At 44.2% G+C, this 16,924-nt stretch overlaps 1 protein-coding gene across 1 annotated transcript in view; it reads left to right on the forward strand.

Annotated features, from left to right (window-relative positions):
• The window catches only part of ANTXRL (ANTXR like), a 53,535-nt gene that overhangs the window by 34,338 nt on the left and 2,273 nt on the right, over nucleotides 1–16,924 (forward strand). Inside the window, exons 16-17 of the mRNA XM_028728884.2 lie at nucleotides 2,517–2,684; nucleotides 4,659–4,739. Of these exons, the coding sequence (XP_028584717.2) occupies nucleotides 2,517–2,684; nucleotides 4,659–4,739 (249 nt within the window). The remainder of the gene's footprint in view (nucleotides 1–2,516; nucleotides 2,685–4,658; nucleotides 4,740–16,924) is intronic.

The raw sequence follows: 16,924 nt of genomic DNA on the forward strand, positions 1-16,924 counted from the left end.
CTGTTTACGCTGTTCTTATTGGGCCTGTGAGAATGCTGGGAGGCCTCTTTCATGCTAGTTCTTATACAAAAAAAGAAAAGAATTCAGTCTGAGCCCTGACCAAAGGCCTGGCCTGGCCAGATTCTCTACTGATGGCCTCAGTGGAGCAATATTGGTGTTATTCCAAATCATTCCTGGCCCACATGTCACAAACTAATAATTTTATAATAATAATTTTATTATTTTTTATTATTTTTACTCCGCCTATCTGACTGGGTCGCCCTGGCCACTCTGGGTAAACCCCAAAGTATTTTGCATTTGGACCCATGGGAAATCTCAAGGTAATCCAGTAGTGACAGGTTTTTCAGGTTTCACAGTTCTACTGAAATCATATAACCAGTGTTTTTTATGTTTAGGGGTACTCTCATTTTGACTCAAGAACATCACCATTTTATAGTTCAAATCGGGAAAAGTAAATACAGTAAATGGACAAAAGTACAAAGAACATGCATTACCTCATATTGCACAGCTGACAGCTCACAGTAACTTCCACATTGGCGTGAGGTTGTGTACACTAACATCTTCCCGAAACTGACCAATCACCGTCCTAGATTCCAATTCCTACTTCACACATTAAACGCTCGCTTCCGCCTGAGACTCATGAAACACCGTGGCAGGATATGAGTCCGCCATCGGGGGTAGCAACGGAACTGACGAATCACCGCGCTAGAGAAGAAACTAATTTTTTTTAAAAAATTAGTTTCTTCTCCCGTTAGATTCACAAAATGTTTTAGGGGTACGCATACCCCTGCGTCCCCCCAGGAAAAAAGCACTTCATATAACGAAATTAGGATGAGATCACTGTAATTCTTAAAAGTTCAAGGACATAACCAGTTTTAAGCAGATGCGAGTTCATAATTAAAAAATAATACTGAAGTATGGAAGCATAAATGGTATAGAATGAGACTACCCCTTCCCCCAACCCCAAAAATAAATAGAAATTCAATCTGAGATAGAAATTCAAAATTATATATATAAAATGTGTATTAGTTTTTTTTAACATATCGTTTTCAACAGTAATTAAACATAGTTTTACATCTTATTCAAATTTTTGACTTCCATCAGTCCTGTCTGAAAATTTTCCAATCTAATCTCTCCGTATGCATTTCTTATCTTCCTTATTACGTTTCAAACTCATAACCAATATCTCTATCTTTTTCTACTTTGTAACACTTTGTATATTTCTCCTTACAAAACTTCTTGTAGTCCTACTAGCGTAATTTATTGATTACAGTTGCTCTTCAAATAATTCATATACTTCTTCCAATCTTCTGTAAATCTCTGGTCCCGCAGGTTTCGAATCCTTCCTGCCATTTTGTCCAATTCTGCATAGTCCATTAATTTCGTCTGCCATTCTTCTTTCGTCGGAATTTCTTCTTGTTTCCATTTCTGGGCTAACAATACTCTTGCCGCAGTTGTTGCATATAGAAACAATTTAACATCTTGCCTATTAATGTCCTGACCCATAATACCAAGTAAAAACGCTTCTGGTTTTTTAAAAAAATGTATATTTCAACATCTTTTTCATCTCATTATATATCATTTCCCAGAAGTTCTTTACTTTTTTTACATTCCCACCACATATGATAAAATGTTCCTTCTTGTTCTTTACATCTCTAACATTTATTATTTGTCTTATACATTTTAGCTAATTTCACTGGTGTAATATACCATCTCGGGACGTGGGTGGCGCTGTGGGTAAAAGCCTCAGCGCCTAGGGCTTGCCGATCGAAAGGTCGGCGGTTCGAATCCCCGCGGCAGGGTGCGCTCCCGTTGTTCGGTCCCAGCGCCTGCCAACCTAGCAGTTCGAAAGCACTCCCGGGTGCAAGTAGATAAATAGGTACCGCTTACTAGCGGGAAGGTAAACGGCGTTTCCGTGTGCGGCTCTGGCTCGCCAGAGCAGCGATGTCATGCTGGCCATGTGACCCGGAAGTGTCTCCGGACAGCGCTGGCCCCCGGCCTCTTAAGTGAGATGGGTGCACAACCCTAGAGTCTGTCAAGACTGGCCCGTACGGGCAGGGGTACCTTTACCTTTACCTTTAATATACCATCTATACATCATTTTCATCATATTCTCTTTCAAAGCATTACAGGCTGTAAAGAGATAGAAATTCAAAATGAGAAAAACATAATATGCATGACTTGGGGGGGAAATTATGAAAAGTGTTAACCATGGGTAATGGTAGTGCCGTTAGAAAAATAATAGAAGAGTCTTGTGATAAGACAAAAGAAACTGCATAAACATTTGTGGACTCAAGCCTTATCAGGTGCATGAGGAAGTCTTATCCTCTTGCACATAAAGCTGTTGGGGGGGGGGAATGTAAAACAGTGGGGTCAGATGGCAGTCAAATGCGAAAACAAGACCTGTGACAATTCATCTGGCTATTTTTCCAGTCAAAATCACAAACACCTCACACACAAAAAACCGATTTCCCACCTGCAAGAGAGAATATTCCGTTGTGTTTTGCCTTAATCAGGTGAGATGGGGTGACAAGGGATCGACAGAGGAAGGAGCAAAACTAGAGAAGCCCAAAAATGCCGTCATCAAATTGCCAGAAGAGGAATTTGAGCCCTGGGAACCCAAGCCAAAGAGAGATCACCCCCGGAGGTTGCCCTCCGAAAGGAAATGGTACACTCCCATTAAGGTAACGCACGTAGTTGATTTTCTTCTAGGTTTTGCCAGACACCCGCTCCCAGAATTGAACACCAGAATGGCCACCGTCGTTCTTTGCCACGATCTTCTTAGGGACCTCCTCTCATGCACATATTAACTGTAAAGAAAGAAACCAAACCAGTTCTTTATTAAATTTTTATATGCTGCCCAAGAAGCAGAGAAGTGGGAGCGGTTTCAGGCAAGATCTCATCTGATCTCTCCAGAACCTGCCACCATTGTTGCTGCTTCATGGGCACAGGATCCAGGTAAGGGTGGCAGTGGCAGGGAGGCAACTTCCTGGTTTGCCTCAGGCGGCAAAATAGGGTGGGCTGCCTCAGTGCAGAACAGTGATGCCCCCTTTTTTCTGTGATTGCGAGTTGTTTTCAACTGTTTTAATCTTGTGTTTTGACGCTGTAACCTGCCTTGGGACCTTAGGGTGAAAGGCAGGTAATTACGATTCATAATACAGTCGTACCTTGGTTCTCAAATGCCGTGGTATTCAGACGTTTTGGCGCCCGAACGCCAATAACCCGGAAGTAAGTGTTCCGGTTTTCGAACGTTTTTTGGAAACCGAACGTCGGACGCGGCTTCCAGTTGAGTGCAAGAAGCTCCTGCAGCCAATCGGAAGCCGTGCCTTGGTTTTTGAACGGTTTTGGGAGTCGAACGGACTCCCAGAATGGATTAAGTTCGAGAACCAAGGTTCCACTGTAATAATAATATAAAAGTCCCAAGGCAAGGCAGGCAAATGCTGCAAGCAGTCCCCTAAAATTATGTGAATAGGGCAAGTTGTGAGTTATGTGTAAATAATATTTGCCCGTTTAATAGGCCCTTGATCTGATTGCCATGTTGTTAAGATTTCTGAAATATTTTGTTACAAATTTTTTCAGAAATGTGGGTAACAGTTGGGATTCCAGCCAAATCTAGCCAATGTGGTTAATGATCAACGATGACGGTGTTGCCGTCCAACCATACCTGGGGGACCAGTGTTGGGAAATGCTGTTTTGTCCTGCCCAATATGATTCCTATGCAATAGATTAATATGTCTGAACTTCTTAGAATGGCTAAAGACCTCAAATGCTGTTTCAAAAGACTGGTGCATCTTAATTCTGTCTTAAATCAAAGTGGTGCTGGCCTTTAAAGCCCTAAACGGCCTTGGCCCAGTATACCTGAAGGAGCGTCTCCACCCGCCTGGATGCAATTGTATGCAATTGATGAAATTGTATGCAAGGGAGGGGGACTGAGCATCGCCCCCTCCCCTCCTGTCTTCAAGACTTACACTCCATCACTGCTGGGACTTCTCTCAAAGCCCGGCTTCGATAGGGACAGTAAGATGGGATATCAAGAAGAGTGTTTCAGGCTGCAGGTAGCAGTGAGGTAATAAGGAAACAAAAGGGGTCTTACACTCACAGATTCCTTTCTTGGCTTTAAAATTAGCCCCCTACCCTATCCACCCAGCCACAGCTTTAGATGTGAGTGGGTCAGGAATAAACAAGGTTGGCTGCCCCTGTCAAACCCAGTTCATGTTCCCTTGAGTATACCTGAAGGAGCGTCTCTACCCCCATCATTCAGTCCGGACACTGAGGTCCAGCACCAAGGGCCTTCTAGTGGTTCTCTCCCTGCGAGAAGTGAAGCTACAGGGAACCAGGCAGAGGGTCTTCTCGGTGGTAGCACCCGCCCTGTGGAACGCCCTCCCATCAGATGTCAAGGAAATAAACAGCTATCTGACTTTTAGAAGACACCTGAAGGCAGCCCTCTTTAGGGAAGTTTTTAATGTTTGATGTTTTATTCTGTTAGGAGCCGCCCAGGGTGGCAGGGTATAAATTATTATTATTATTATTATTATTATTATTATTATTATTATTATTATTATATTTGCTGTCCTCAATGTAGCTCATTGCTGATATCAAACCAGTCTAGGAAACCTACCGTTTCCAATGTCCAGTATGTCAATCATTTCTTATTTCAGGGCAAGCTGGATGCCCTCTGGGCCCTTGTTCGACGAGGCTATGATCAAGTTTCTCTAATGAGACCACAGCCTGGGGATAAGGTAAGGTTTTATAAGCGCCTTGACACGTCACTTCCTTCTTGTCAGAGGCAACACTTTTCATCTTTCTCTCTGTCTTGTGTGTCCTATCGAATTCCTGTTAAAACTAAACGTTTTCAATCTAAAAGTATTTATTATCATTCTGCATTAGTCTGAACCCCAAAGCCATAAATGGATCCTGTTTTATGATTTAACACGCAATCAGCAATATCTTCCAGCTGGTTCGCAATGAAAATAATAATTAAATACTGCATTCCAAAACTAAAACAAAAACAGACCAACAAACAAATCACCACTGATACCAAGAAAGGTCCTAAAACAGATAATTGAACAGTTGGTCTGTGAGCACTTAGAAAATGCTGTGACTACTAAGCGGCAGCATGTTTTTCTCAAAAACAAGTTATGCCAGACGATTCTCCTTTTTTGATGCAGTTACCAGCTTGGTGGATCAGGGGAATGCTGTGGATTTAGTATATCTTGATTTCAGTAAGGCTTTTGACAAAGTCCCCCATGATATTCTGGCGGAGAAGCTGGTAAAACATGAACTAGATGAGTAACTGTTAGGTGGATTTGTAGCTGGTTAAGTGACCGAATCCAGAGTGGTTCCTCATCATCCCAGAAAAAAGTGACGAGTGGGGTGCTGCAGGGTTCTGTCCTGGGCCTGGTGTTCAATGTCTTTATAACTGACTTGGACAGAGGAATTGAGTGGATTCTTGCCCAATTTGCAAATGTCACCAAACTGGGAGGGATAGCTCACACTATGAATTATGGTGCTGGAGGAGACTCTTGAGAGTCCCATGGACTGCAAGAAGATCAAACATCTCCATTCTGAAGGAAATCAGCCCTGAGTGATCACTGGAAGGACAGATCGTGAAGCTGAGACTCCAGTACTTTGGCCACCTCATGAGAAGAGAAGACTCCCTGGAAATGACCCTGATGTTGGGAAAGATGGAGGGCACAAGGAGAAGGGGATGATGGAGGACGAGATGGTTGGACAGTGTTCTCGAAGCTACCAGCATGAGTTTGACCAAACTGCTGGAGGCAGTGGAAGACAGGAGTGCCTGGTGTGCTCTGGTCCATGGGGTCATGAAGAGTCGGACACGACTAAACGACTAAACAACAACAACAGCTCATACTGTAGAAGACAGAATCAGGATTCGAGATGACCGTAACAGATTGGAGAACAGAGCCCAAATTAACAAAATGAATTTGAATAGGGACAAATGTCAGTTTGTGCACTTAAGCAGGAAGAACCAGGTGCACAAATATAAGATGGTTTGCCTGCATCAACCAAGTATAGTATCCTGATCAAGGGAAGTAATAGTCCTGCTCTGTTCTCCAGTGTGGAGGAAGAAGCAGCCAAGATACAGTCCGAACATTGTGATATATCAAACGTATAATGATATTTAGCAGCTGAGGTGGGGTGAAATAGCACACAATTTTGTTGCCCATAAAAAGGCAGATGGAACGTTATGGGTTATTTGAAGAGGAGTAATACAAAAATCGGACACGAGTGGCGCTGTGGGTAAAACCTCAGCGCCTAGGACTTGCCGATCGCATGGTTGGCGGTTCAAATCCCCGCGGCGGGGTGCGCTCCCGCTGCTCGGTCCCAGCGCCTGCCAACCTAGCAATCCGAAAGCACCCCCGGGTGCAAGTAGATAAATAGGGACCGCTTACCAGCGGGAAGGTAAACGGTGTTTCCGTGTGCTGCGCTGGCTCGCCAGATGCAGCTTGTCACGCTGGCCAAGTGACCCGGAAGTGTCTGTGGACAGCGCTGGCTCCCGGCCTATAGAGTGAGATGAGCGCACAACCCTAGAGTCTGGCAAGACTGGCCCGTACGGGCAGGGGTACCTTTACCTTTACCTAATACAAAAATTATGGGACGCGGGTGGCGCTGTAGGGTAAACCACAGAGCCTAGGACTTGCCGATTAGAAGGTTGGCGGTTCGAATCCCCGCAACAGGGTGAGCTCCTGTTGCTCGGTCCCTGCTCCTGCCAACCTAGCAGTTCAAAAGCATGCCAATGCAAGTAGATAAATAGGTACCACTCCAGCGGGAAGGTAAACGGCGTTTCCGTGCGCTGCTCTGGTTCGCCAGAAGCATATTAGTTGTGCTGGCCACATGACCCGGAAGCTGTACGCCAGCTCCCTCGGCCAGTAAAGCGAGATGAGCGCCGCAACCCCAGAGTCGGGCACAACTGGACCTAATGGTCAGGGGTCCCTTTACCTTTAATACAAAAATTATGTTATGCTGCATTGCAATGCAGCGCTGTGCCTTCCCTCCCCACCCCTGTCCCTAAAGTACTGTGTGTAGTTGCAGTTATGCCACAATTTTATGACTGTGGCAACCATGAGGCTTCTGGCATAAAGATGGGGCAGGCTTCCCATGTAAGCTAAATCTCTGTGGGTAGTGGGGGGCGGGGGGAGAGAGAAGCTTGCCTTATGGAGCCCTGACCTTGTCCTTCTCAGATCCTCCTTTGATTTGGTTTTCGAAAAGAATCTGCCCTAGTATGCATTTCGGCAAATAACCACACAGGAAATTCCCCAAGCCCTGGTTGACCAAAAACCTCAGCTGAAAAGAGTCAGCATTCATGTTTACTCCAGCCTGGATGGAAAAGCCCGCCATTTGCCTCTGAAAAATGCATGCCCTCTGTTGCTGAACACCATCCCATACACGTCTACTCCCATTGTATTCAATGAGGTTTCTTTTTTATAATAAAAAACAACAACCAGTGCTAAGTGTGGCCTAGCCACTAATCAGAACCATAGCTGTCAACTTACAGATTTGAAAATAAGGGACCAGCAGCCTTGAAAATAAGGGATCAGCAGCCAAAATAAGGGATTTGGGCTTAGTTTATACAGAAATCCGGCACTGATGAAGCCATGTTGCTTTTGCTGCGACTGACTGTGTTTTGCAGGGGGTTGAACTAGATGATCCTAAGGGTCTACAACTCCCACCAAAGAAGAGTGGCAGACAAAACTGATGAACGACGTCGAGATGGCAAAACTTACAGGCAGAATTAGAAACCAGGAAGAGGACCTCTTTAATAAAGAATGGGGAAAGTTTATAATTTAGTTGAAAAGCTATTGTTACATACATTGGGAGGATTGACAGAAAACTTGTAGTAAAAAATTGAACTATGGATGGACAAATGTTTTATAAAAATAGAGTTATGAAAGGGATGCAGAGGGGGAAATCACTACATTAAGATGCTGCACTGGTTGGAGGGGATGCTAAGCAGCACGTTGGGGCTGCTGGCATCCTGGTGTCCTGGCGCGAGGAGTTCCATTGGCTCTTCCCCACCCGAGAAAGAGGGAGGGAGGGAGAGAGACTCACCCACGCCACCTGTGAGCCCTGCATGAGGCGGTTGCGGCGCCGTGGCGGCCGCTGAAGTGCCACCCTTCTGCGTCCCTCCCCATCTCCTCCTCTTCCTCCTCCCTCAGGCCGCCTCCTCAGCCGCCGCCTCTGGCTTCCCCTGAATTTCTAAAATTCAGAATTTTTATTAATTTCAACATACCAATTATTATACATTCCACAGAACTTCACATCTTATACAATCTTTTTGGACTTCCATCAGCCCCTCCATTTTTATCATTTCTTCTGCATTTCTTAAATTCCTATTGCCTTTAATCATCTTAACTCACAGTCCACCTCTTTAACCATTTTTGCATAATTCAAATAATTTACCTCACAAAACTTCTTGCAAACCTACAAACGTAATCTGGTCATCACAATTACTTTTCAAATAGTCCGTAAATTTACACCAGTCTTCTGTGAATCTCTGGTCCCGCAGGTTTCGAATTCTTCCGGTTAGTTTATCCAATTCTGCATAGTCCATCAATTTCATCCTCCATTCTTCTTTTGTCGGTAATTCTTCTTGCTTCCGTTTTTGTGCCAATAATATTCTCGCTGCCGTCATTGCATATAAAAACAACTTACAATCCTTTCTGTTTATATCATCTCCTACAATGCCAAGTAAAAATGCTTCTGGTTTCTTAATAAATGTATATTTCAACATTTTTTTCATCTCATTATATATCATCTCCCAGACGGCTTTCACCTTTTTACATTCCCACCACATATGATAAAATGTTCCCTCTTTTTCTTTGTATTTCCAACATTTATTGCTAACTTTATACATTTTAGCTAATTTAACGGGTGCGTGCTTTTTATTTTTAAAAGCCATCCAGGTAAATTCACAACTTGCACAAAGGGCACATCATTTAGTTGAGCTCTGAGAAAAGAAGGCACAAAGGCCATATCCTTTCCCCTCTGCTTGACCCCAGCATCTGATTGAGAGTCATGGCTAATATCTGTAGAATAAATCTGTGAATTTATCTAATTTTCAATGAGTTTGTGAGTCACATGTGACCGGCTTGCTTCCCTGTTACCGCCGCGCATTTCCTGCGGGGTTTCTGATCCCGCGAGTGTCTCCTGCTGTTTTTGAAAATGACAACATTCTGGATATAATAGATAATTCGCTGGGGAGAGCTTCGCATAGCCTCATTGCTCTCTTTCAGTGCTTCCTAGACTAGACTTTTGTTGCCATGACAAGTGACTTGTATGCCTCCCAGCTTGATGCATATGCTTAATATCAGTGACACTGTCTTAATGTTTCCTGATGTTGGCTGACCGTGATTTCTGGGTGTCCTAGTCTAGGGGTAGAGCACTTCAATGATATGAAGCAATTGGACCCAGAAGTATAACAGCTAGATGACTGCAGTCAACAAATCAGTTTTTGGCGTAGGCCAGTCTTATAGGATCTGTGTTTTGGGTTCTCAAAAATCCGGAGTGTTCCATGCTCTGACCAGGCATTGTTTGGTTCCTTACCCAGAATGGAGGGAAGTGTTTCATAGGTGAGGAATCATGGAATTATAGAGTTAGAAGGGACCCCTAGAGCCATCTAGTCCACCCCCTGCAATGCAAAAGCAGATCATTTGCTGGTCGTAAATGAATGGGCTTTGAGTGATTTGCTGAAGAGCACCACTGGCTTGTAACAGAGCTGAAAAGCTGCCTCTTATGTCCCATGTTGTTGTTTAGTCGTTTAGTCGTGTCCGACTCTTCGTGACCCCATGGACCAGAGCACGCCAGGCACTCCTGTCTTCCACTGCCTCCCGCAGTTTGGTCAAACTCATGCTGGTAGCTTTGAGAACACTGTCCAACCATCTCGCCCTCTGTTGTCCCCTTCTCCTTGTGCCCTCCATCTTTCCCAACATCAGGGTCTTTTCCAGGAAGTCTTCTCTTCTCAGGAGGTGGCCAAAGTATTGGAGCCTCAGCTTCAGGATCTGTCCTTCCAGTGAGCACTCAGGGCTGATTTCCTTAAGAATGGATATGTTGGATCTTCTTACAGTCCATGGGACTCTCAAGAGTCTCCTCCAGCACCATATTTCAAAAGCATCAATTCTTCAGTGATCAGCCTTCTTTATGGTCCAGCTCTCACTTCCATACATGACTACTGGGAAAACCATAGCTTTCACTATACGGACCTTTGTTGGCAAAGGGGCATAGGAATTCATGGGACTTATTCATGGGACTTATGTCCCATACCCCTTGAGTTTTCAAGTATATTCTCTGCTGCTTCAACCAAGGCATTGTTGTTTTCTATGTGAGGATGGAACCCCACCCAGTGTGGAAGGAAAGAATGACAAGAAGATTCAAGGACAATCAAAGAAACATTTAAACAATTCAGTGTAGTGTAGTACAGTGACCATTTATTTATTTTTTAATTTGCAGAATATAGACCAGGGGTCAGCAACCTTTTTCAGCCGTGGGCTGGTCCACCATCCCTCAGTGGGGGGGGGGGGGAATGAACGAATTCCTATGCCCCACAAATAACCCAGAGATGCATTTTAAATAAAAGCACACATTCTACTCATGTAAAAACACGCTGATTCCCGGACCGTCTGCGGGCCGGATTGAGAAGGCAATTGGGCCGCATCCGGCCCCCAGGCCTTAGGTTGCCTACCCCTGATATAGACATATTTTCAAGACGAGAGCAAGAGTATCAAGTGATATGGAGGACAATCCTAGTTGTGTTTTCCGATGTATTTCCAATCAGTAAAAAATTTGGTGTGGTGCGAGCAAATTTGTGTGGCCCAGAGAAGAAAGTTTGAGAACCACTGGCGTACCATACTGAAGATGACTTCTCAGCCCAAGCCCTCCAGATGATTTTACCCAGCAGCTTCCAATTGCATGGGTGGCAAAAGATTGAACCTTGTGGCACAGCATAGACTCTCCTTCCATCACTACCCCCTGAGAACTGCCAAAGAAGAGCCAGGATCAGTTCAGCACACCCCCTCCCAGTCCCACCCCTTCCCAGCGGGTTCGCTAAACCAGTCTAAGCAAAATCGTGCAGTCACTTGAATCATCCATGCCGATAGATTTCAGAAATATTACTTGAAAACTATTTTTAATACCTGAAGCTGTATGGCGTTTTTGACCAAAATTATGGACAGTACTGAGCTGAAGAAGAAGAAGAAGAGTTGGATTTGATATCCCGCTTTATCACTACCCGAAGGAGTCTCAAAGCGGCTAACATTCTCCTTTTCCCTTCCTCCCCCACAACAAACACTCTGTGAGGTGAGTGGGGCTGAGAGACTTCAGAGAAGTGTGACTAGCCCAAGGTCACCCAGCAGCTGCATGTGGAGGAGCGGAGACGCGAACCCGGTTCCCCAGATTACGAGTCTACCGCTCTTAACCACTACACCACACTGGCTCTCAAACTTCCGCAAAAAACCCATCACCCAGTTTGATGCTAATAATTCTAGAGCTGTTCATGTTCTGAGGCTCACCGTTTCTGTGACCTGAATAATTTGAGCGTCTGTTCCTCTGAGACAGTCCAGCTTACAAAATAATTTAACAAAAAATAATTTTCAGGGATGTGTGGATTAGCATTCTAAAATGTTTTATTAAATATGTGAAGCAATTGCCTTTTTTCAGTGCAAATGTCAGTTGATTTTGCCCATGTGGGAAAAGATTTGGTTAATTATAGATCTATAAAAGCACCCCCATTTTTTTGTTTCCTCTGTTAAATCGTACTGCGTAAATGCACTTACCAATTAGCAGAAGCCCAGTTATTGAAACTGTTATTTTTTCTACCTTTTCAGCTGTGAAGAGTTGGGTTAGAGAAAGCAGGCATGACTGAAAAACACACTATCTTTAAGTTGCAGCTGTTTTAATCGCCCTTTTGATTAACACTGAGGCAAAAACTGATTTCTAAACCCAAGGCTTTCTTTCTTGCAAGCTGCAAACTGGTGTGAGTTAACCCAGGCATACATTAAGTGACCAACTGCGCCAGTGGCTTCCTAATTTCCAGCTCTGCTCTCTATGATAATCAGTAAAATACCACGGGAAGCGAGGGAGGTTTTTTAATCGGCCGTGACAGCCAGCCCATGGCCAAACAGGGCGGCTTTTAGCAAGCATCAATTTCCTTAAAGCGCCACCTCCGATACAGGCAATCTAGTTAACATGAATTGCCAGTGATCAACTTTATTCCAAGTCCGTCTATCTTAACAATAAATCTCATCACCTTCTTTTCTGCTTTGCTGGCACCGCGAGCCAGACAGAGCCAACCCGGCAAGGACCTGCCCATCAGAAAGAATAACCTCCCGGACTTCATTGTGTTGGTATCATCAGTTGACAGATATGAGATGCGTTTGCCAAGTGCCTGGGGCTGCTAACTTAGAGCGGAGAGGCGCGTGTTGCTTGCGTCCGAAGCAGCGTCTCCTCAGCAAGTTCCTACAGAGACGGGCAGTGTGAAGTATTTCTAAACCAGAGGCCTCGCAGTTCAGGGCACAGAAACTGAAAAATGCGGAGACGGGCATCCATTCAGTTGTTGTTGTTGTTGTTTAGTCGTGTCCAACTCTTTGTGACCCCATGGACCAGAGCACGCCAGGCACTCCTGTCTTCCACTGCCTCCTGCAGTTTGGTCAAACACATGCAGGTAGCTTCGAGAACACTGCCCAACCATCTCGTCCTCCGTCGTACCCTTCTCCTTGTGCCCTCCATCTTTCCCAACATCAGGGTCTTTTCCAGGGAGTCTTCTCTTCACATGAGGTGGCCAAGGTATTGGAGCCACAGCTTCAGGATCTGTCCTTCCAGTGAGCACTCAGGGCTGATTTCCTTCAGAATGGAGAGGTTTGATCTTCTTGCAGTCCATGGGACTCTCAAGAGTCTCCTCCAGCACCATAATTCAAAAGCATCAATTCTTCGGCGATCAGCCTTCTTTATGGTCCAGCTCTCACTTCCATACATCACTACTGGGAAAACCATAGCTTTAACTATACGGACCTTTGTTGGCAAGGTATCCATTCAGTAAGCTGCTCTAAATGTTACTGCTGCAAAGTGGCATTCCTGAGATCGAGCCGTCAAATCTTTACAGACAAGCCCTGTCTTTATCAGATATATATATATTTTTTATGTGACGGGCCTCGTGTGGCCACCCTAGTTCCATTTTGACTGGAAAAGCTTCCGGTTATTGTTTTCTTTTGTTTTTATTTATTCATATCTCGCCTTTTCTCTAGAACCAGGCATCTCACAGATATTTAAAATTCATGTAGGTAGCCGTGTTGGTCTGACACAGTAGAAAGATATATCTATCTATCTATCTATCATCTATCTATCTATCTATATCTATATATCTATATCTATATATCTATATATCTATATATCTATATATCTATATATCTATATATCTATATATCTATATATCTATATATCTATATCTATATATCTATATCTATATATCTATATCTATATCTATATATCTATATCTATATATATATATATAGATAGATAGATAGATAGATATATTTATAGATATATATATAGATATATAGATAGAAAATGTCCAATAGCACCTTAGAGACCAACTACAGTCATACCTCAGGTTGCGAACGTGATCCATCTGGGAGGCACGTTCGCAACCCGCAGGCTTCACAGCCTGAAGCGCCATGTCTGCACACTCGTGTTACATCATTTGGTGTTTCTGCACATACACGAGCGCCGAAACCTGGAGGTAACCCGTTCCGGTACTTCTGGGTTCAGCGCAGTCTGCAACTCGAAAAGGCGCAACCCGCAGCGTTCATAACCCAAGGTATGACTGTACGTTTGTTCTTGGTATGAGCTTTCATGTGCACGAAAGCTCATACTAAGAACAAACGTAGTTGGTCTCTAAGGTGCTACTGGACAATGTTTTTATTTTTTAAGATATTTAAAAAATACAGATAAAACCACACATAGCTTTTAAAAAGCATGTAATTATTGTTACTGTTAAAAAGCAATTAAACTGTCCATGGAATTAAGGCAATGTACTACTAAAATTGGACGCGGATGGCGCTGTGGTTTAAACCACTGAGCCTCTTGGTCTTGTCGATCGGAAGGTCGGCAGTTCGAATCCCCACGACGGGGTGAGCTCCCGTTGCTTGGTCCCTGCTCCTGCCAACCTAGCAGTTCAAAAGCACGCCAAAAAGTGCAAATAGATAAATAGGTACCACTCTGGCGGGAAGGTAAACGGCATTTCCGTGCGCTGCTCTAATTTTGCCAGAAGAGGCTTAGTCATGCTGGCCACATGACCCGGGAAAACTGTCTGCGGACAAACGTCGGCTCCCTTGGCATGTAAAGCGAGATGAGCGCCGCAACCCCAGAGTCATTTGTGACTGGACTTAACTCTCAGGGGTCCTTTTACCTTTACTACTATAATTATGATTAGTTATGGGATTTGTATAACGAATTTGCATAATAATAAGAAATGTGTATAATACATAGTAATCAATCATCATCCTATACAGTGGTACCTCAGGTTACATACGCTTCAGGTTACATACACTTCAGGTTACAGACTCCGCTAACCCAGAAATACTGCTTCAGGTTAAGAACTTTGCTTCAGGATGAGGACAGAAATCGTGCTTTGGCGGTGCAGCGGCAGCAGGAGACCCCATTAGCTAAAGTAGTGCTTCAGGTTAAGTACAGTTTCAGGTTAAGAACGAACCTCCGGAACCAATTAAGTACTTAACCGAGGTACCACTGTACTGAAATGCAGACACTAAACCAAAAACAAAGGAACGGCACACTATTAGCCCTTCCCTTAAAAGCAATCAGTTCCCCACAGAGTTAAAATAACTATTCATCTGTCAGTGGAAGGACAACAAGGAAGGAGCCAGTCTAGCTTCTCTAGGAAGTGAGATCCAAAACCTGGGAGCAGCCATCACTAACAAGGCCCTGTTGCGCATCCCTAGCAAGATGTGCCTGTGAAGGTGGCAGGCCTCATTTTTTCGCTATGATTTTTATTTTGGCTTCGGGCAACGTGTCAAATACAGAGGGCAGTGTCTGTTGAGCAGGGGACGTCCTGCTTTGAAGCTTAGTGCCTCTGCCAGTTATGCTACACAAGTCTCTTTTCAATAGTCCACATTGGCCGAATTTTCCCTTTGCTAAGCAAAGCCAGCCCTGGCTGCTTTTACAGAAGAAAGAAGTCGAGAACAGATTATGCTGAACCAGCGCAGGATAAAGCGCCATTGCCGTCTCAAGGGTTTTTCATATGGTGGCTTTAAAATTAACTTATCCCTGCTGGGATTTGCCATTCTTGTAAAAAGAATGACAGCGCAGGCTTACATTTACATTTTGCAACTAGGAGCACATTTCTGTGCATGGCTATTCTGAAATAAGTTCAATTGGGCTTACTCTCATATAAGTACAGGCCCCAAAACCCCTTACTGTTCTGGTGAATGCAGGCTGGCATCAAAATTAAAAGAATTATCAATTATCTGTTGCTATCTTTCACCCTTGTAGTAATTCAAGGCTGAAATTCATCTTGATTTCTTGAAGTCTCGTCTCCTTTGAGCACCACAGTACAAAACGAGACGAGACTCAAGCTCACCCCTGAAACATTTTGCAAGGAAATGTCACACTAGATCTGTTGATGACCGGGCCGGTTTTGTGTCAGACGTTCCAGTCCAGCTTTATTTTCGAAGACAAACGTAGCACTTGGCCTTTAAATTACCCATCTGTCCGACAAATCAAGTGGTGTGGCAGGAACTGGCAATAGTTTGACGTTGCCCATCAGTTTAATTGAAGTGAAAGTAATGCAAAGTGATCATTCTACAGGATTCCCTTTGATTATGGACTGTGAATATATTTGATGCAGCGAAGGAAGCAGAAAGCAAAAGCTAGCGTCAGGCAGCAGTGCTTCCAAGCTTTGAAATAATAATAATCCAAGCATTAGCAAAGATTAAGAAGCATTTTGTTAATCACAGAGCAATCTGTAACACGACTGATGTGTCTTTGTCCCTGCCTTTTAAAATGGAATCCCTCTCACACACCCCTCTCTTACACATGTGCTATAACCCGGTACGGTCCATTCCACTAGAGCAGGCATAGGCAAACTCGGCCCTCCAGATGTTTTGGGACTACAATTCCCATCATCCCTGACCACTAGTCCTGTTAGCTAGGGATCATGGGAGTTGTAGTCCCAGAACACCTGGAGGGCCGAGTTTGCCTAGGCAAAGCATTTGGAGTATTATTTCATTGTGGAGTTAAGGGTTTTAAGTAAAAATGAAATGGGTGTGATTCCGCCCCACTCCATCCCATGTAACCAAGTTAATTCTCAAAAGTAAAAAGTGCTCCTGTTTTGAGGTCAGGCGGCTGAGGCGGAACAGCCGCTTGGTGGATTTTAGATTACCATCCACCACAAGCCTGCAGACCCAGAAAACATCAGGCGTACCTGGAGCCCAGACACCACACTAGCCTCTGGGGTTATTTTGACTTGTGGGAGCAGTTTCAACAGCTACCAGCCAAGAGCCACAGGTTCATAGCAGCATGTTTCTGCCTGAAAGCCGCCGCAGCTGCTCAGCCATTCAGAAGTAATGGACTATGTAAAACACAGGCTTCATAGTTACTTAGGGTTTGCCAGGGCTTGGCAGATGACTTGTGGATCCTGCCCTGAATGTTGGCATCGGCATATCTGCCATAAAGGCCTCGCAGTGCCAAATTAACAGGTCTATGAGACATGAGCCTAATCTTTTGATTAGGCTGTTAGTTGCGGATGTGGCTCCCCCTGGATCCATATATCCCAAGGAAAGGGGCAATTAGTTAGCACTGTGCGTTGGTAGTGCTGTATTGATGATTAACCAGTTAATTGATTACAGTGGTACCTTAGTTCCCAGACGCCTTAGTACTCAAACAACTTGGAACCCAA

The sequence above is a fragment of the Podarcis muralis genome, chromosome 6, assembly GCF_964188315.1.
Source record: "Podarcis muralis chromosome 6, rPodMur119.hap1.1, whole genome shotgun sequence".
Taxonomy (NCBI): Eukaryota; Metazoa; Chordata; class Lepidosauria; order Squamata; family Lacertidae; genus Podarcis; species Podarcis muralis.